This window comes from Scomber japonicus, chromosome 23, assembly GCF_027409825.1.
Source record: "Scomber japonicus isolate fScoJap1 chromosome 23, fScoJap1.pri, whole genome shotgun sequence".
Lineage (NCBI taxonomy): Eukaryota > Metazoa > Chordata > Actinopteri > Scombriformes > Scombridae > Scomber > Scomber japonicus.
The window spans coordinates 20,066,161-20,087,382 of NC_070600.1; the positions used below are offsets into that span (position 1 = coordinate 20,066,161).

Sequence of the window (21,222 nt, forward strand, 5' to 3'; positions counted from 1 at the left end):
TATTCTGTGTTTCAGGCCCTAGATTCATTATTCAGACTGTGTTTTGCTCCTTTAACTCTCCTTCTGCTCTGTGACGCTCACACTGCTCTGCTCCCGTCATTCCCCTCAGCAAGTCTTGGCTCACTCTGGTCGAGTTCAAACATCAGAGTCCAGCTCATTCACTTAAAAAGCACTTAAACAAGTATATTGTGCTGTATGTGCGTGTGTATGAAACAGAGAATAAACTGAGAGGAGGCTGCCCCCAGCTGTCAGAAAGCAGCGGTGCCTCCAAACTGCACAGCAGCTGGGTCCAACAATATCTGTCACAAATGTTTGATGAATAAAAAAAAATCATTTATAGATAAGTTTATATTCTTTACTTTAATTTATAGAAAACTATAACTCATGTATTATTCACAGCTCTTCAATTCCTTATTAATAACACTTGATTATTTTATGTATTTTTGTATTTAAAATGTGAATAAATGTGTATCTCCATATATTGCTTAATGGTTCAATAACCTACGTGTAACTCATGCTATTATTCCTATATTAAAAATGCATCAAATATAAATATGTATTTTTAAAGTATGACCGTTTTCCCATTAATTAAATAATCAAGATTGTATTTATTACCATCAAATATATTTTAAATATTTAGTAAAACTACTTACACAACAGTAAGTGGAGCAACATTGGACCTCTTTCAGGTATTCATGTGATATTTACTTAATTTATAAAATATCTTGATATCCTAAAATGTCTTAATTTGAGAAAAAAAAAACCCATTCATGTGATATTTATTTAATCAATAAAACATCTTAGTTTACCTGTAGCCTATTAATTAATGGTGTGTAAAACCCTGCAATGTGTCATCCACACCACGAGGTGGCGGCAGTGACGTCAATGTCATTTTGGCGCTAAACGAGAAGGCTAAACCGGAAGTTGTCATACTAGTCCACCTTAAAAAAAAGAAAAGAAAGTTTAATGTAAATTAAACCTCGTTGCGGAGCCTGGAAATATAAATATCATCAATTTAACGTGTAATTAGGGATTTTTAACATAATTATTTAACATTATCTGGATTAATTAGCATTCTTGTTAGCAGCGTTTGAGCAGAAAAAGCCTAGAAAAGCCTAAAAAAAGCCTTTCCTGTTAGCTAATGCAGTATCTTCTTTGTTTGTTTCTGCATTAAAACTCTTAAAACCTTTCATTAGATGGATGAGCACAAGGAGAACATCCATGGAAAGGACGTCAATGTGAAGATGTCCAACTCAAGAGAAGATGAAAAGGTTGGTTTGAACATGCTAAATGTGTAGCTTCTTGTTTTTGCTGCAAAACGCTGCAGATTTCACTTAAATAAACCTTAAAAAAGGCAATTTAACATAATATATAAACTAGATATAACTAAGTGAAGATGCAGTAATACAATACAAGTTGATGTGAATTAGTAGCATGTTTAAAAATAATGTTATATGTGCACAGATTGGCAAAGCAAACAGCAACTAATTCAACAAAGACGTGGCAGGAAGGCTCAAATATTGCTGTAAATAGTGCCATACCTGTGTTGTTTCTGTGCCTTTTTAATATAGTCACTTATACATTGCTGTATGTTATATAGTTTTCATTTTTGGTCAGTCTGTATTAATTGATTTTTGTTGGGAAATCTGCAAATAGTAACTCAACAAAACCAATACATGTACAGTTACACTACAACTCTTATTCTCCTGATTTGGACTTTAAAAGAGATATTCAGTTTTTCCAATTCTGTTTTAAAATATCAGTCAGGTTTCCATATGAACACTGAACGATGTTTTCCTGACTGTAATCATTCCTCTTGTTCATTGTGACTATTAAAGGATCCAGATGTTTTTTTAATGTAAAAGTGATGGAGGACAAAATCCACAGTGTGTCCACACAGTCATTTAAAAGTAGATGATCAGCTTATATTCATCTTCAGCAGTCTGAGTTAGTCATATCAAGTGATATCTGACACATTTACAGTCTTTTTTAATATCAAATTCCCTCTTTGTGTTTCCCTGTTGAGCTGTGGTGGAAGTATAGTAACAAAAAGAAACTTTACTACTGCAATACTACTATAAAACTACTTTGGCTCTAAAAACACTGTAACGTTGAAACATAGAAGACTTAGTTTGACTCATTTTGATCTAAAGCTTCATATTAGCTTCAGATTCAACTTTAAATAATTTTTTTTGCACAGGAGGAGGACTGTGGATTTAGTCCTCCATCACTTACATTGTAAACATTATAAAGGGATCTTCTAATGGTCAGTATGAACAGGAGGAATGATTACAGCAAGAGAAAGGTTTCTCTTTTCATTGAGCTCCTAACCATTGTTTAAGACTTAATGACAGTGTTTGTTGAAGTCATTAAACGATCAGTAATGTGTATAAACTCAGAGGTAAAACTATATTTATAGTTGTGAGAAAACCCACAACATGCTTTATATTTAGTGAACTTTAGGTCAAACTCTGCCAAAAAGAAACAGTATTTTCCCATTTAGCATATTTGGTGAAGTCTAACTGCTGTTTTGGGTTCAGTACAGCTGGTTTCTTAATGGCCATCGACTCTTCCTGTAAAGTTAACCAGGGTCACCGTAGATCCTTAAAAAGTCTTTAAATGTCTTAAATTTAGTTTTTGATATTCAAGATCTAAAAATGTCTTAAATGTTCAATTTATGTTATTGATGCTTATTATCATTTTTCTCTGATCATTTTACATAAACCAACCAATCAACTTATTAATTAAAGTAAAAAATAATCAGCAGTTGGAACTATAATAAAACTAATCATTAGTTACAGTTCTTTATAAATGACTTGAGCTCCATTTCAACCCACTACAACAGTAAAATCCTGCTTTTTTATTATTATTATATGTCTTATCATATATTATATATGAATACAACAGTCACATGTGGTAATGCACTATTACTATTACTGCAGTGATATTAGTATTTTTACACAAGTAAAGGATCTAAATACTTCATGCATCACTGTTTGCTGAGTACTTTTAAGTAATACCAGATATGTTTCTTGTTATGACAGAGGAGAAAGGCTTTACACAGAAGTTATTCATATATAAATGATAACATAACTTAGTGTTGTGCTAAATCCCATAACTGTATATACATTAGTCTAATTTGTCTTATTCTTTTGTGGCAGCAATGTTGTTATTAAACACTTAAAGAGGTTTTTAAAGGTCTTAAAAGTCATTAGCGTTGTATTTAAAAAACTGTGCAGATACCCTGTTGTCTATTAAATCAGACCAGACACATTTTGGCAGTTTAATATGACATTACACATGTTTCTATAAAAGTGAGCTCTTCTTTCATTATCAGAAATGTGATAACTACTTGATGTCTATTATTGAGGTTTCGGAGGCTGTTATACTGGACTTCATAAGTGTTTCTAATACAGTGCTCTGCAGCTTATCTGTTGCACGTATTTGCATCATCATCTTTTTTGCTGAATTTGTGGCATTGCATCATTCTGACTAAGCTCTTTCCTCTTCAGGCAAAGCCGTGCAGCAGGATATGTCCCACCGGAGAACCCGCTCCTCAGGTGTCCCCGTCTCAGTCCAACAGTGACTTCAGCCACCCGGTGTACAAAGAGATCGCTCTGGCCAACGGACACATCAACCGCATGTCCAAGGACGAGCTTCGGATCAAGCTGTCGGAGCTGAAGCTTGACACGAGGTTTGACTAAAAGCAATTCAGTAAAGGACATAGTGCTGGGCAGTATGACCAAAAATGTATATCACAGTATTTTTCAAAATAAAAGCGGTTTCACGGTAAATTACGGTATTTTTTTTCATGCATAATCAGCTGTTCACAACATCTTCTACTGGTTGAGAGAGGAAATACTACTCTACTGCAGTAGATTGACTTAGGATGGACTATTTTACTGTCATGATGAGTGAATAGTAGTAATATCAGAGCTGCCAACACTTCCGTTTTTCCCGTTTTGTCTTTTCTCCCGGGAATCTCCCGTAATTTACAGCCCCAACTTTGTTTGTTCATAATAATAAGAAGAGCACAATAATAAAGGTTTTATTTTGAAAGCTTAGACAGGAAGCCACCGCAGCTCCGTTAGTTTGAAAGAAGCTGAAACACACAGTGAAATGTTTTAACTATAATTAAAAGTGCAGAGTTTCCAGCCTGCGTCAGAGGATCCTGAGTTTACTGACTAATTATTAAAAACCAGGATGTGATGTGTGAACTATCGTCATGGTAACTCGCTCGGCAGGCAAACATCTTCTGCTGTTTGTTGAGTATACCGCCCAGCACTAAAAGGACACGGAGTATATCTTAGGAGCTTACACTAAACTAAACTCTTCTGTCTGTCTCTGTGTGTGAAGAGGTGTGAAGGATGTGATGAAGAAGAGGCTGAAGAGTCACTACAAGAAGCAGAAGCTGATGCAGACGGCCGCTGAGGGAGGACCAACCGACACTTACTACGATTACATCTGCGTGGTGGACTTTGAGGCTACGTGTGAGGAGGATAACCCGTCGGACTTCCTCCATGAAATCATTGAATTCCCCATGGTTCTCATCAGCACGCACACCTTAGAGATTGTGAGTAGAGTTTGGGTTAAATAAAACCAGAATTTAAAACTTTTTAATCTACTTTTCTGTAAAGTGTAAATGTTTTGTTTTTTTATTTTCCAGGTGGATACTTTTCAGGAATACGTGAAACCAGAATTGAACCCGCAGCTTTCAGACTTCTGTGTGAAGTTAACAGGAATAACACAGGTCAGTTTAACCCTCCGGTTGTCCTCGAGTCAAGGAAGGAAGGGAGGAAGAAGGAAGGAAGGGAGGAAAGGAAAGGAAAGAAGGAAGGGAGAAAGGAAATGAAGGAAGGAAGGACGGAGGAAAGAAGGAAAGAAGGAGGAGGGAGGGAGAAAGGAAAAGAGGAAGGGAGGAAGGCAGGAAGGGAGGAAGGTAGGGGAGAAAAGAAAGAGAGAAGGAGGGAGGAAGGGCAGAAGGAAGGAAGGAAGGAAGGAAAGAAGGAACTGTCAAAACAGATAGGGTCAATTTGACCCGGGAGCACGACAGGAGGGTTAAGCTCGCTACACTCCTAGTGTCATATTAATATAGTCAGAAAGTTTTGTATGTTTTGTATTAAAGTGTTTAATTGTTGTTCTCGTCGAGTAGAAAATGGTGGATGAAGCAGATCCATTCCCAGAAGTCCTGCAGAGAGTTGTGGTTTGGCTCCAGGAGAGAGAGCTCGGGACAAAGTATAAATACGCCATCCTGACCGACGGGTACGACGCTTCACTTCAGTAACGCTGCTCAATTTAAGTATTCAGTGACATTTTAACTGATCGCCTTTCTTTTATGTCTTTTTTTTTTAGGGCGTGGGATATGAGCAAGTTCCTCAACATCCAGTGTCGTGTCAGCCGCATCCGATATCCTCAGTTTGCAAAGAAATGGATAAACATTCGGAAATCATACGGCAACTTCTACAAGGTTTGACTTTTAAATAGAAATACTGAATGTAGAAGTTCAGTATTGACTTTTTGATTAAGGGTTTGCTCTTATAAGGTGCATTGTGGAGCTTTTGACCTTTTAGTAGCACTGTGGAGCACAATTTTCACAACTCTGTGGTCCCCAATTGTGTGTCTTATCTTAACATTTGGTGGCTGTAGCATGCCAAGAAAGATAAACATGCACCAGAAAAAGTCAAAAGTAGTAGACTTGCCAACAATGTGCAGGAGGAAGGAAATGCATTTAACACATCTGTGAGGTCTTAAAGGAGATATATCTTACATTTTTGTGATTTTCTGTCATTTATATAATATTATAATGTCAGATTTCAGTGTTAAATATGGTCAAAGTCCAAAACTCGAGGTGAAAGTATGTTAAAAAAAAAAAAAAAAAAAAACTCTTGCAGGCTGAGGTTTCAATATTTTCACATCACACACAATCACATCAGCTGGTCGTGCATGTCCATAAAAGGCGGTTTGTTCCTCTAATCTCTGATGCCGAGGTTGTTCGAAACGTCTACTCTCATATCTCAGATGGATTTTGGCTCAAACACATATGGATGTTTGAGAAGTTGAAGCAGAGAAGGCTGCATAAAGAGCTAGAATAAGATAAATAAGACGTTTTTTAAACTGTGAATCATTGCAAAGATATTCTAGTCGAGTCTCAGATTTAAAATATGGAGCTGGAAATGTTCATGTTGCCTATAAGTGTACACACACAGTCACATAAATTAGTCTCTGTGGTCCATTTAAACAGCTGTTAATGAATATTCTCTTGTCCTAATTGAACCAATGTTTTCTGAAGCTCATTTTATAAATCACATCAAACACCATCTGCTTTTCTTTTCTTTCCCTCCTCTCCTCAGGTCCCCCGCACACAGACCAAGCTGAGCACCATGCTGGAGAAGTTGGGCCTGAAGTACGAAGGCCGCCCTCACTCCGGCCTGGACGACTCTCGCAACATCGCCCGGATAGCTCTGCGCATGCTGCAGGACGGCTGCCAGCTGCGCGTCAACGAGCGCATGCACGCCGGCCAGCTGCTGTCCGTTCCCAGCTCCGCTCCAGTGGAAGGAGCCCCCCCTCCCCATAACCCCCGCAGCAAGGACTAAGACACGCAAAAACCCGAGACCCTTCATGAGTTAAAAATCCAAAGCACTTTTACAGTCCGACTGTAACGTTGTCCATTTGTGTTTTTGGAGCTGTAGTCGATGAAGGTTTTCTTTTTGTTTGTGAGGTAATAAACAGGGACGAGATTTAGATTTAAGATTGTGCCAGTCTTTGACCTCATGTGTGGGTTTTCCTCCGCGCTCCGTGTCGACTCCATATATATATATATGTGTATACATATACATATATATATTTTCACACCAGATGTCCGACCAGAGAAGATCATTCCAGCGTGTTTTAAACTCCGAGCTTCAGTGATGTAAGAACCTGCCTCACCCTGCCTTATTGAGCTGCCAAACATTCATGAAGCAACCTAGATCAAATATCCTCAAGTGGCGTCATCCGTTTATCCGATTCCAGCATCTCAAATGTTTTTTATTCTAGTAAACTGAATATTTTTGGGTTGTTAATCCAAGAAAAAGGAGCTTTAGGAAACAGTCATTGACATTTTTCACCATTTTCAGACGTTATCGATATTCAAAAATAACCGTTAGTTGCATCCGTTGTTAAGTTTCCTCCCAAAATGGAAAAATAAAAATCATCTGCAGCTTCAGATTTAAAAAAAAAAAAAAAAAAAAAAAGTCAGTGTTGGCCTTCAAAACTTCATATATGTCTAATTGTGCTCGTAGTATAGATAATAAACACAAGGCTACACAAAGGAAGCTGCTAATTGCTCTGCTGTATGATGTCAGAGCAGTGACATCACACCGTTTGCCACTTTTACCGAGTGTGTGTGCTTGTGTGTGTGTGTGTGTGTGTGTGTGTGTGTGTGTGTGTGTGTGTGTGTGTGTGTGTGTGTGTGTGTGTGTGTGGTGAAGGTCTGGAAACAGTCCTGTAGAAATTTTGATTGTCTGTATTTTCTCAGACTGAGATTCATTGAGCGCCCATGATTAAAAAATAAAATAAAATAAAACCCCTTTTCATTAGTATATAAAAAAGATCAAAATTTAACAGTGTAGTTTATTAATACAATCTCTTAATGAATGAACACTGTAAAGATGTTAAAATGTGTTTTATTGTAAACCTGTGTTTGTGGGATTTCTGTGATTATTTTGTATGGGGTTTTTAATTTCATGGAGCTCTGATCTATTTTAACAGGAATAAATATTCTTCACAATGCAAATAAAGTGAGTTTCTCTTTATTTCATATACAGGATTTCATCTTTATTCAATCTTAACATAACATATAATACTAATACTGTTACTATACTCCTTTATTCCTACTTTCAGGAGCATTTTAAACAAAAAATGAACCCACAGTCTACTTCTATGCACTCATAATTATTATACTAAATTATTTATGCTCTACATTTTTGTCATTGAGGTTTTTAAGAGGATGAAAGAGAATGAGTTTTGAAGGATGAGCCATGTCTAAGATGATTTTCTGTAAAGTTTCTGAAGTTCAGGATTGTTTTTAACTTGTGTAAATTGTCAAAATATAAAGAGTGCTGTTTTTATTTTTTTTTTATACATCAGTGTTAAGCACTATATAAAGTTATTTTCAGGAAGTTTTCAGTGTTTCAAATCATCTAAACCAGCAGTGTCGAACTCATTTTAGTCCAAGTGCCACAAACAGCCCAGTTTGATCTCAAGTGGACAGGACCAGTAAAACCATTGCATAATAACCTATAAATAATATACACGTGTCTTAAGAAAAAATAGTGCAATTTCAACTCTTTCTCTAAGTCTTTTACAGATTATTTTGCCCAGAGGCTTCTGTTTTACAACATTTTATACAATATTCAATGTATAAAAAAAGTGTAGAAAAACCCCTGAAGCAGCGTTTTACATGAAGCAGGCTCCTCACAGTTTAACTTTTGGCACCTCTTAGTCTGAATCTGAAACATTTTTATAGTTAAGTATATTACATATCTTAAAAATGCTTCAGTTCCCATGTTGGAGGCTCATAGTTAAATCAGCAATTTTGGGTTTAACCTCCCATTAACTTAAAAAATGAGGTGCAGTTTAATTTAAATGAGGCCTATTGACCATAATTACCCCAAATGTGTAAAACCTGTGGTAAGAAGTTGGCTAAAACGGTCTATAATTTATACCTTATGCTTTATAAACAGTTATCGGGAAGACAACAGGACAGTTAAAACAAAACATGAACACTCAGAATAAAAGAGAAGAGGCACACATTCTTCACATTAAAAGCCAAATATTTAACGTGTGTGAGAGGTTTCCAGTCTGAATCTGCTGCTCATATCTCAGGATTGTCTCTGCGATTCATATTTAGTCTCTGAAAGATGACCAACAGGAGACGACAGCTGGAAAATACATATATATTTCTCCTCACAGACAGATTTATTTCTCACTTTTGGCCTGAGCTCAAATGTTACAGTAAATAATTCAGAAACGGAAAAACGACTCCGAGGCCAACGCAACTTACAGATCTGTGATGGAGGAGCCGTAAACAGACATTTTGAAGTTTGGGCTCCTCTGGTTTCATCTTTCTACAAACTAAATGACGACATGAGATGTGTCTGCTGAACATTTTCTTTTCTTCGGGGAAAACCTTGAACCTCTAAATTATGGACCTGCCCCACCAGCAGTAAATAACTAACCTAAAATATTTCACATTTTCAGCATTTATTGATTTTTTTTTTTCAGGGTGTTACATCCACTGACTTTCCCTTGACATCTGTGTGTGTTTCAGGTCTGATCACCCACAGCTGAGTTTCATTAATCATCAGTGAAGCTGTACATCAACACCCAGACACAGCGCTCCTTCATTTTGGCTACTAAGCAGTTGGTTCCTTGTAGTTCATGCTGTGTGTTTTTAGAAGCACCTTGATACATCTGTTTAGTTTTAAGGCAACTTTGAGGAAGCATTGTAGGGTTTTTCTCCTGTTTTCTGTTTAGCTAGGGAGGAAGGCCGGATCGACCAGAAAAGGGTTGTCAAAGATGGGAGAAAAAATATGTTCCCCCCCAAAAATACGACACAAGGCTTGACCCTTCATCTGTGGCGCAGGAGGTAGAGCAGTGGCCTCCAATTGGAAGATTGGTGGTTTGATTCCCGGCTCCTCCAGTCCACATGTCGATGTGTCCTTGGGCAAGACACTTAACCCCTAATTGCTCCTGTTGCTGAGCCAACAGTGAATGAATGAGAATGAATGGTTAAACTCCCCCCCTGATGAGCAGGTTGGCACCCTGCGTGGTAGCCCCTCCCATCAGTGTATGAATGTGTGTGAATGGGTGAATAGCATGTAATGTAATGTAAAGCGCTTTGAGTGGTCGCAAACACTAGAAAGGTGCTATATAAGTACAGTCCATTTACCATTTTGACGATGATGATTACAGTTGCTGCCTGAAACCTGGTATGTCCAAATCCAAATATGGGGATTATTTTACTCTCCTTTTTCTCCAGTTTTAAAGAGTATGGCCGGATCTACTATACAGGCAATCTGGGCAACAATCTCAATCAGAAAGGGAATCGTCAATGATGGAAATACAACACATGGTTTGACCCGTTATCTTGATGCTGATAAATATGTTCAGTATTGTCTTATACTGAGAGAAACAAGCTCTGTGTGATTACATGTGTGAAGAAGAAGAAGAATCTATCTATGGTATATGATATGTTTGTTAATACTCTTCTGTACTTGCTGTCAGAAATGTGGTATGTCCGAAATGAAATATGTGAGTTTGAGTGTCCACCAAAAGTTGTTTCCATAAGAGGTTAAATAAAGTGTAAATAAATACATAAATAAATGAATAAATAAAATCCCTGTAGATCTGCAGATGTTTGTTTATGTAAAATGTTTGATTTTGACACCACATTCATTGGATTCACTAATAACATCACAATTATTGATTATTGATTAAGCAGCTTTAACTTCATCAACTCTTTGTCAAATATTACAAACACCTTTAGGAAATGAGTTTAGAAATCGTTACCCACCACTTGACCCTCGTGTCATCCTCCCGGGTCAAATTGACCCCGTCTCTTTTGACTGGTCCTTCTTTCCTTCCTTCCTCCCTCTTTTAATTTTTCCTTTGTTCTTCCCCTCCTTCCCTCTTTCTTTCCTCCCTCCTCCTACCATACCTCCTACCATTCCTTCCTTTTTCTCTCCTTCTTTCCTTCTTTCTTTTCCTTCTCTCCTTACTTCCTTCCCCTTTTCCTCCCTCCCTCCTTCCTTCCTTCTTTCCTTCCTTCCTTCCTCCCTTCCTTCTCTCCTTACTGCCTTCCTCTTTTCCTCCCTCCCTCCTTACTCCTTTACTTCCTTCCTTCCTTCCTTCCTTCACTTGAGGACAACAGGAGGGTCAAAAGAGGAAAAAAAAAAGTCAAACTGAGACACTTGTGTAATTTTTTTTGTTATCAAACTTTAATATTTATACTTTTTTTTTTTTGGTCCAAACAATCGTTCATATCTTTTGGGCTTATGAAGTTTACATATAAACACTTTTATATATCTGTATCTAACATGTTCAGTCATAGAGTTAAATATGGCAGTAGCTTATACAGCTTAATTGTGTTATATTCTCTACACATTCTTGGTTTGTAGCACTTGAGGTCAGGTTGGCTTTTAGTGGTTTCCTTCGGGACTCCTTACTTCAGCTTTAACGCTCTTTAATACATCGTTAAACTCCTTTCTTTCTTTTTTTTTTTTTTGGCGCAGCTGTCCGACATATTTGGGTGTTAAGCAGCTGGCTCGAGCACAATCAAAACTTTTGGCTGTGACAGTGTGAAACATATTGAGGCTCTAATAGCTGTGAAATACTCAGGGAATCAGATGGGATCAGATGGGAGTGGTGATTTGGCATTATTTAGGTCCCGGCTCGTCCGACTCGAGCACCGTGGAGAGGTTTGGTGATGAGCCGGAGCATCACAGACAGGTGCTGTACAGCGTCACTTTGTGGCTGATCTCTCCCAGGATCTTACTAACCATTTCCTCCAGCTCGACCAGCTCGGCAGCTTTGGCCTCCAGGATGCGCTGGTTGGCCTCGTAGGAGCTCTCTAAATCTGTGAAACAGAAGAGACGGATAGAAATAAAGCTGCTGTGTGTTTGAGATGAGAGTGTGTGTGTGATGGGTTAAGATAGAAAAGTAATAAAAAGCATTTAAATGATGTGTCTCTGTGTGGTGTTTAATGCAAATATACAACTGTCATTTTACTTTTGTCTATATTCATATACTGTCTGGTTGTGTAAAATACTTTTGTTTCTTTCAATCAATCAATCTGTAAGAAATTACAATTAATAAAATAAATTAATAAAACTCATAAATCATAACTCTCATGAATCTGCAGTGAGGAAACACCAAAAATTCAGAGTAGCTAACATAAAATAGGATAAAATACAGTAAGAGATTCATAAAATACAATAGATAAAAAATAAAATAAAAGATAAAAAATAAAATAAAAGATAATAAATAATATAAAAATAAGAGATTCATAAAATACAATACATTAAAATTAAATAAAAATAAGAGATTCATAAAATACAATATATTAAAATAATCTAAAATAAAATAAGAGATTCCTAAAATACAATACATTAAAATAATATAAAATAAAATAAGAGATTCCTAAAATACAATATATTAAAATAAAATAAAATAAAATAAAATAAAACCAGATGTGTGAGGTGGATTATCAAAAAGGAAAATAAAGGTACAAATAATAAGAGAGATTAATTGACTGGTTAAAACTGTAAAATTTATTTCATTTATTAATTTATTTGTATAGCATGGTGGTCTCTGCTAAGAAAAGATAAAAGAGAATAGAAGAAAAGTGTTGAAACGATGAATTAGAGTATTTATCAGTATAATAAGGAACATCTGGTTACCTCCGAGTCTCTGCAGCTTGTCGCTACTCTGAGCCAGCAGCTCTTTGGCTTCCTGCTGCAGCTCCTCCGCTCTCTTCCTCGCCTTCAGCACCGAATACCCTTTATCCTCCACCAGGTCCTCCACCTCCTGCAATTTATCTTTCACCTCCGCGTCAAACTCCTTCACACACAAAGGAAAAGCAGTAATGGTTTTAGGCTTTATTGGGAAAATGAATCACCCAAAATTCAAAAGAGAGAGGATTTAAAGTGTGTGTGAGACCTGCTGCGCCTCGTCTGCGTTCTGCTTGGCGTGCTCCGTGATCGAGTCGGCCGTCTCCGCCAGCCGGTCCACCTCCAGGTTGTTCTGTCTCAGCAGGCCGACCTCCCGCTCCAGCATGAGCAGGCGACCAGTGGTGTTACTCAGCTTCAGCTCCGACTCGGCCGTCTCTGACTCCACCTGACACACGAACACACACACACACACACACACACACACACACACACACACACACACACACACACACACACACACAATGTTAAATTGGAATAAACTGCACTGGTGTGTCATTTATCAGCTGATGGGACTTTAATCATCCTGTGAAAAGTGAGCAGACACTACAGTAAAGAATGAATCATGAATAAAGAAGAGAGAGGAGACAGATGTGTCCAGATGTTACATAAAAATGAGAATGGAAGGTTTTTAATAACATTAAAGGCTTTGAAAGTCTCTAACTTTTATAAACCTTGATGCCTCAGTTAGATGTGGGTTTCTTGATGTTTTGAAAAAGAGAAGAGTCCTTTTTTAATAGTATAGACAGCACATTAAAGTCAATTCATTTCCTTGTTGAAGCTTATAAAGTATGGAAGTAAACTGTGCTGATAAGTTTTCTGATGTTTTAAAGACAAAAACAACATAATAATGTGCGTAAAGCTATCATTGGTAGCAGCCATCCATTAATATTTAACATTTCAGACGCTTAAACATCTGATTTTTAAGTAAAATTACTTAAAAGTTTTTTCCTCCCACAATCCCACAGTCACTCTCGTAACATTCCTGTACTGTAACTTCAGAGGTCAGAGGTCAAACTCACAGACACCAGCAGGTCCTGCGTGCCTCTCGTGTTGTTCAGGGCCATCTCGATAGCGTCCATGGCGATACTCTGAGCTCGCTCCGTCTCATTCAGGGCCGCCATCACGATGTCCGCTGTGTCCTTCATGTTGGACGCCTGCTCGCTGATCAACACACGATAAATGTGAAAATGACGGACGTGTGACTCTGTGACTGTTTGAGGAGCATCAACTCGATAAAGCAGTGAATGAGGTGTTAAAGGGCCAATTCACCCAAATCATGAAAAAGGTTATTTAGATTTTTATCTCTATCATTTAAACAAATCTCAAACATGACCGTCATAAAATTATCTGAATGGCCAAACACCATTACAAGTAAATAGGAAAAGGTGATTTAGCTGTGTGTATTATACCTGGCAGCTTTGGCCTGTTTGAGCAGCGTCTCTGCAGCGTGGATGTCGTCAGCGCTCTGAATGAGGATCGTCTCCACGCTGGTCAGAGTGCTGACTTTCTCCCTGATCTCCTTCGTCAGCTCCTGCAGCTTCTCCGTCGAGGTCGGCATCTCCAGAGCCAGCACCTCGTTGGCCACCGCCTCGATCACGGACACGTTGGCCTTATCGTCTGGACGGTGGGAAAAAAACACATTGTCAACTGAGACAGAGATTTACAAGGAGGGAAAAGTGTCTTTGTTTAGTACTTTAAGTCAGTTAAGATCATCAGCACATTAATCCTTTTTTTAAAACTTTCAAACAAAACATTTATTATGTTGGATATTGTGAGAATTAATCAGTGCTTAAGTTTTTTTTTTTAATTTAAGACTGATTCATGTAAAAGTGAGCATTGGATAAAAATGCCAGATTATTCATTTTTACTATAACTTGCATAAGTATCTATTAAGATAGACAGACTTGAATGTGTCCTTTTCCTCAGACAGTTTCACCTGATGGAAACGTTGCATTAATAGGAACCTGAGGAGTTTGAAATTGGCTCTCCTCTTGCTTTTCCATGATTTTCTGAGCTCCCATGAAACTAGAATAGAGTCTGAAAATATAAAAATATGTCCCTGTGTTACTGTGTGAGTTTGAGTTTGTGATGCACTCACTGGTGAGCAGGTCTCGTATCTCTTTGATGAGGTCACGGAGCTGCTCGTTGCTCTGCTCCACTCTCTCTTTGCTCCGGTTGGATTTGATCAGCACCTCCTGAGCGTTGGCCTTGGCCTCGTTGGCGCGGGTGGATGCTTCCCACACCTGAACCACAACATCAAGACACAAGCTCGCTCACATAAATCCTGACTCTCGCACCAACGCTGTAATTTAAAATAAATACACCGTTTTCACTTTCACTCACCATCCTGGAGAGTTTATCCACCTCCTGCATCGCTGAGAGGATCTCCTGGTCCAGATCTTTGGCTGATTTTAAAGCAGTTTCGGAGGTTGTGACGATGCCGCTGCAGCCTTCTCCTCCACACTTAGGTGCTCCGTCCTCGCCGACGCATCCCAACCCACCGCAGAGGGAACTGGAGCAGCTCTCATCATCAGCTGCAGCACCGCATGTCTGGAGAGGACAAATGAACACAAAGTTTGAACCAATCTAAGCCTTGATTTTTGTCTTCTTGCCAGTTTATAATCATTTAACCCTCCTGTTGTCCTCAAGTCAAGGAAGGACTGAGGAAGGAAGGAAGGGAAGAAAGAAGGAAGGAAGGAATGATGAAGTAAAGGGGTAAAGAGGGAGGGAGGAAAAGAGGAAGGCACTAAGGAGAGAAGGAAGGGAGGAAGGAAGGTGGGAAGGAAGGAAGGAAAGGTGGAAGGAGGGAAGCAAGGAAGGAGGGAGGGAGGGAGGGAGGGAGGAAAAGGGGAAGGAAGTAAAGAGAGAAGGAAGGAAGGAAAACAAGGACAGAAGGAAGGAAAGAAGGACAGAAGGAAGGAAGGAAAGAAGGACAGAAAGAAGGAGAGAAGGATGGAAGGAAAAGAAGGACAGAAGGAAGGAAGGAAAGAAGGACAGAAAGAAGGAAAGAAGGAAGGAAGGAAAAGAAGGATAGATGGAAGGAAGTATGGAAGGACGAGGGTGCAAAGAAAGAGGGAAGGAGGGGAAGAACCAAGGAAAAATTAAAGAAAGAGGAAGGAAGGAAGAAAAGAAGGAACAGTCAAAAGAGACGGGGTCAATTTGACCCGGGAGGACGACAGGAAGGTTAAACTCTGTGATATAATTTGATAAATGATCTACATCCAACCTCTCTCACCTTCTCGCTCAGAGGCGTCAGGTTGAATTTATCCAGCTCGTTGCCCAGCTTGTCGAGTTTCTGATTGTGTCTTTGGTGCTTGCGGTCAAACTCCTTCTGACTCTTGCTCAGTTTGTCCTCCGTGGCTTTCCGTACCTCGGCCGACTGAGAAACCAAGTTGCCGGGATTACTGGTGGAGAGGTTGGCGCGGAGCTCTGCCGTCACGGACTGTGCGTGTGCTGCTGCGATGGTATCCATGGCGCCTGAAAACACACATCCATTCACATTAATTACACCAATTACAAACTCTTTCTTTAATTTTTTCTTCATTCTTCCCCTGCTTCCCTCTTTCTTTGCTCCCTCCTCCTTCCTTCCTTCCTCTTTTCCTCCCTCCCTCTTTACTCCTTTCCTTCCTCCCTTCCTTCTTTCCTCACTTCCTTCCTTCCTTTCTACCTTCCTTCCACCTTTCCTTCCTTCCTTCCTCCCTTCTCTCCCTACTTCCTTCCTCTTTTCCTCCCTCCCTCCCTCCCTCCTTCCACCTTTCCTTCACCCCTTCCTTCTTTCCTCATTTCCTTCCTTCCTGCCTTCCTTCTCTCCCTCCCTCCTTACTCCTTTTCTTCATCATTCCTTCCCTCCTGTCTTCCTTCCTCCCTCCCTTCCTTCCTTCCTTGACCTTTGTAAAGGAGAGAGTATGCTTTGAATCTCTGAAGGTGTCTAGATAAAGGTTCGAATGAATGAATGAATGAATGAATGAATGAATGTTGGGTAAAAGTTTAAAAGGTCTCGGTCCTGCAGTCTCCTCTCTTTCTCACCCTGGAGGTTGGCGTTCTTGGCGTTGAACACCTGCTGTCTCATCTCCTGGACGTTCTGCTCCAGCTGCTTCGCCTCCTCCATCATTTCATCCAAGTTAGCATCGGTGGCGTTCGAGTCCTTGTGGAGAAGGTTCAGCGCCTCCTCGGTCGTGTTCAGCTTTCCGTTCAGGTATGACATCACACCCCTGAAGACATGAGGAGACTCAGATTAAAACCTTGTCTGCTGCATTTCTTACGAGGATCTGTGTGAGTTTGTGTACGTACGTAATCTGATGCATCAGCTCCTGTATCTGCTCCAGCTTCATGGCTGCAGGGTTGCTCTCTACTATGTCTCTCACAGCTTTGGCGTTCCTCTCCAGGCTGTTGACTAAATCTTTATACGGCGCCGTCACCCCAGTGGTCTGCAGCTCGGTCACTTTGGCCTCCAGACGCTCTGTTTGGTTTTTCAGCTCGCCCACCACAGTGTCCCAGATGGAGAAGCACTGGTGGCAGGGTTCGCAGGCAGGGAATTCGCCATGGTAACCCCGGGCGCATTTGTCGCAGCGCATGCCGGACATGCCCTCCTTGCAGGTACACTGTCCGGTGGCAGGATGGCACTGCTGGCTGGAGATTCCCCGAGGATCGCAGTCACAAGCTGGGAATACAAAGAGAGGAAAGTCAGGGAGGAAAACAAGGAATCCTGCAACATACATTCATTATATATAATTATTATCCATGAGGCCAGAGAGACAGGATGTTAGAAATAATGATCTAAACTGAAAATACTGTAAAATATAGAATATGAACAGTCTGTGAGGGTTAAAGTATTTAAGTCTCTTTGGGGAAATGAACCTTTTAAAAACAACATTTATTCAACCTCAAGTACTCCAGTAAATAAACACAGCCATGAACATGACCTGAAAGTCACGCTGACCTCCCCTCAGAGTGTCGATACGCTCCACAGCACCGGCCTCCCTCCTTCTTTCCTTCCTTCCTCCCTCCCTCCCTCCCTCCCTCCCTCCCTCATGTCTCCTTTCCTTCCCTCCCTCCCTCCTTCCCTCCCTCCTTCTTTCCTTCCCTCCCTCCCTCCTTCCTTGCTTCCCTCCCTCCCTCCCTCCTTCCTTGCTTCCCTCCCTCCCTCCTTCCTTCCTTGCTTCCCTCCCTCCCTCCTTCCTTCCTTCCTTCCTTCCCTCCCTCCCTCCTTCCCTCCCTCCCTCCCTCCTTCCCTCCCTCCCTCAGCATGAGTCAGACAGAAGGAATGCAGCGTATGATAGGTTTCCACCACTCATGTTGCTGCATTTATCTACAGGATTTACGAAGCGGAGAGGTGAGGGTTGGGTTGTCAGGGGTGAAATATACCACCTGTGTCTAATAGCATAGCATACATGGTGATTATGGAGCCACACGACCGACCCCGTTTGGCCCCCTTTAAATCACACCGAGCACTCAAAGATGCCGACAAGACAAACATTTTAACCCCTGACATCTAAATCAGCCCATTAGACGAACCTCTTAGCTGAGGCGGCATCTGTAAGAGGCTCAGATATCAACACTTAACTCCACACACAACCCCCCCCCCCCCCACACACACACACACACACCTCCTACACATATTTCTCAGCAGAGGTGGTCCGAGTGTTCAGATTAAACCATGAACTGGAGTATTAACGCATCATCTGTGCGGATAGGAAGAGTGCTCCAGCTGTTTTAACAGCTTAAACGTCCGTCAGGGAATACAGTGGGAATAATTTAGGATTCCTGAGTCCTCTGGGTGTTTGGTGCATGACGAAAACCGGGATGCCTGGGAGTTTTTGGGAGAACATGTGGTTCTCATGAGTAAGGGAACAAGAGGTCATTCCCAGCTCCCCTTGCTTCTCCTCCCATCCCCTTTTTCTCGTATTTGCTCCACAGGGGTGAGCGAGCTACTGTGAGGCAAATTTCTACAGATGGACGAAGAAAAAACTGGATCGTCTCTCCGGCAGTTTGTTCAGCAGACTATATAAATTTTATTGTTTTGGGCCAACTCGCTGATTCAGTGCATGTAATCACTGTCTGACATTTCACAGTCACCTCCAGCTGGTTTCTTCACACATAATGAGATACACACGCACACACATAAACGAAAACCACAGAAAAAACATTTACAACTCAAGTCCTCCACAATGGTGACTCAGGGGAATTAAGTCCCATGAAAGTTTCGCCCACGCAGGAAGAGGAATAAAAGGATGTAATCATTTTAAAAGGAGATATAAACATGATAATATAGACAGTGATGTTTCTCATAATTTTGGTTCTGAGCTCTGTGGATGTTTGGAAGTATTCACATCAATGTATTTTTGGCATATTTATGTATTGCTATGTCTTTAATTTGGCCTAAATCCAAATGTTAAAATTGTATCACCTACTGAGAACCAGGCTGAAGGCCAAAAAAGCTCCTAAAACAAGCATAAAGTGAAGATAACGGCAGTAAAATTTAAGTTAAAGTCAAATTTATTGTCCTAACTCTACACAGCAAAGTTATATACAGTGGGATGAAGTTTCATTTATTTAAAAAAAAAACCCACTATATCACTACAAGTTTATTCTAACTTGTCCAATTATTGGCTGTCCTCACTGTTTAATCCCAGGAACATCAGTTGCATATAGTATAAAGAACTGTTTATTGTATATAGTGTTCTATTGTATATTATTTTATTTTTTATTACTTCACCATAACAAGTCTAATGTTGTGTCAATTTTGAATTTCCTCTAAAGGGGATCAATACAGTTTATCTTATCTTACCTTAATTGTATAACTAGAGGCTAGAGTTTCTACACTGTTCATCTGATGAGAATATTATCAGCATGGTTTGCTCTTTGCGACAGTGTCATTTGTGATATTACCACTTGGTGGCGCCAAAGTGAGGTAATTATCAAATTAAACAAATATATAATGGGTTTGACCTTAAAATCACAGCTTCATTTCTAATCAATGTTGTGGAGCTTAAAGACAAAAAACCCTAATATGAGTCACTGTCTTACTGTATTTAAATACTTTAATGTCTTTTTATAATTAAGCCCAAGCTGTCGATGGACTCTGATCCTCTCACGATTAGTTTGAGTGATGATTACCTACCGTGACATTTAACCTCTGGATCCCCCCAGAAGAGCTCTTTGCACTCCCGACATGTCTTGCCACCAAAACCAGGTTTGCACATGCAATGTCCTGTAACCTACAGACACAGGAAATATACTAAAGTTTAATCACACTATGAGTATTGGCGAGGCAAAGAATCAAAGAAACTGTGGATTTTGTGTCCAGAAAATGTGAAATTTAAAACTATTAGTGTCTGTTTTTAGACTTTTCTTTCCCATGCAGAGACAATGGAGCTTTGTAGTTTAATGTGACTCGTTTGTCTTTGAGAAAAGTATATTCGGTTATTCCTCTGTGTATTCTGAGACTTCCTTCCTCTGATGGAGACGAGCCAGTAAACACAGAAACCGTAATGTTTGTGTATGTGTGCAAATGCTTGTGGCTGAGCTTGTGTGTGTGTGTGTGTGTGTGTGTGTGTGTATGTGTGCATGTGCATGTTATTCTGTTATATGTATGCTTGCGTCTGTGTATACTCATGCAGGTGTGTGTGTGTGTTTCAGTAAAAGAGAGCTGCTGGAAAACAGAGAGAGAGGCAACTCCCAAACAGCTGGAGGTCATATATTTAAAACCCACAGGCGTTGGTGATTAGACGGGTTGGTCACAGTTGCTGCTCAGCTCTTAGTGAGGATTGTTGGAAAATTAATGCGTGAAGGAAAACTTCAGCTGATTGAGAGACTGCACCCCAATTTTTGGGGTGCAGTCCAGCTATACATCATACGAACCGGAGCAGCTGCTGCGATGTGACTGCAGGAAATGCTGCAGACAGATGTTGACATATGACTCAACGCTGCTCTGCTTTGACTCACCACATCGCAGGAGGATCCGAAGGAGTGGACCGGGTCGCAGTCGCAGCGCTGGCAGCCCGTCCCGCTGGCGATGTTCCACGTATCGGGGGCGCAGCGGTCGCAGTTCTGGCCGACCACGTTGGGCTGGCAGTGACACTGGCCGCTGTACCGGTCACACTGACATTCGTCTGGGGAGGAGCAGGCCTGACGCACCGTGCCCATCGAGTAACACATACACTCTACAGGGAGGAAGGAAAGATGGAGAGATAGTGTTAAACGAGTGTTAGTGTTAGAGCATTATTATTTTTATTTTATTTCAAGGCAAATGTCCTCCATCATCAATAATTAAAACTACTCTTTTTCAGTTTTCTGGCCAAAATATGTAATAATAATAATAATAAGTTATAAACTGACAATATGAAACTGAAAGCAGTGAAAAATGTTACAAGATCACACTTATAAAGAGAAATTGGATAATAAAATTATTATTAAGAAGATTCAATTAAATGATCTAAGCCTTGAAACGACCTAAAAAAGGATGTTCATTGAATGGAAGTGAAAAATATTACATGAGTTATCAAAAGGAGATCATATAAAATAGCCTAAATATGAGTGATTTGGTTAAACAGATAGTTCAGATATGCAGTAGTCTTGATGCATTTGACTTTTTTTCACACTTTCTCAGAGTCAGAAACTAATAAAAAGCCTTCAGACACACTTTTTTCTTGTATTTGCTGTCGTCTGAAGTTACATCAAACAGTAATATCTTAGCTCAATTGTTGAGCGTCTGTGGGATCAAATAACATAT

The 21,222-nt window shown here is 39.9% G+C and overlaps 2 protein-coding genes across 2 annotated transcripts in view; one reads left to right on the forward strand and one right to left on the reverse strand.

The window, feature by feature from the left end:
- The first annotated feature begins 971 nt into the window (after positions 1 to 971).
- eri1 (exoribonuclease 1) lies at positions 972 to 7,763 on the forward strand. The gene is made up of 8 exons (XM_053314167.1): positions 972 to 1,022; positions 1,197 to 1,271; positions 3,513 to 3,694; positions 4,357 to 4,573; positions 4,667 to 4,750; positions 5,153 to 5,262; positions 5,353 to 5,467; positions 6,351 to 7,763. Exons 2-8 carry the CDS (start codon positions 1,197 to 1,199, stop codon positions 6,591 to 6,593), a joined length of 1,026 nt encoding a protein of 341 aa, XP_053170142.1. The 5' UTR covers positions 972 to 1,022; the 3' UTR covers positions 6,594 to 7,763.
- A 3,240-nt stretch (positions 7,764 to 11,003) lies between these two features.
- lamb1b (laminin, beta 1b) overlaps positions 11,004 to 21,222 on the reverse strand; it is a 39,483-nt gene continuing 29,264 nt past the window's right edge. Inside the window, exons 23-34 of the mRNA XM_053313796.1 lie at positions 20,436 to 20,653; positions 19,612 to 19,708; positions 16,782 to 17,151; positions 16,518 to 16,702; positions 15,727 to 15,968; positions 14,835 to 15,041; positions 14,590 to 14,734; positions 13,901 to 14,108; positions 13,511 to 13,652; positions 12,700 to 12,876; positions 12,441 to 12,600; positions 11,004 to 11,617 (exon numbers count right to left, since the gene is read on the reverse strand). Of these exons, the coding sequence (XP_053169771.1) occupies positions 11,481 to 11,617; positions 12,441 to 12,600; positions 12,700 to 12,876; positions 13,511 to 13,652; positions 13,901 to 14,108; positions 14,590 to 14,734; positions 14,835 to 15,041; positions 15,727 to 15,968; positions 16,518 to 16,702; positions 16,782 to 17,151; positions 19,612 to 19,708; positions 20,436 to 20,653 (2,288 nt within the window). The 3' untranslated portion in view covers positions 11,004 to 11,480. The remainder of the gene's footprint in view (positions 11,618 to 12,440; positions 12,601 to 12,699; positions 12,877 to 13,510; positions 13,653 to 13,900; positions 14,109 to 14,589; positions 14,735 to 14,834; positions 15,042 to 15,726; positions 15,969 to 16,517; positions 16,703 to 16,781; positions 17,152 to 19,611; positions 19,709 to 20,435; positions 20,654 to 21,222) is intronic.

Coding starts and splice junctions, on each gene's coding strand:
- eri1 (XM_053314167.1), top strand. CDS start 1,197: ATGGATGAGCACAAGGAGAACATCCATGGAAAGGACGTCAATGTGAAG. Junction 4,574..4,666: donor GCACGCACACCTTAGAGATT/GTGAGTAGAGTT, acceptor TTTATTTTCCAG/GTGGATACTTTTCAGGAATA. Junction 5,468..6,350: donor CATACGGCAACTTCTACAAG/GTTTGACTTTTA, acceptor TCCTCTCCTCAG/GTCCCCCGCACACAGACCAA.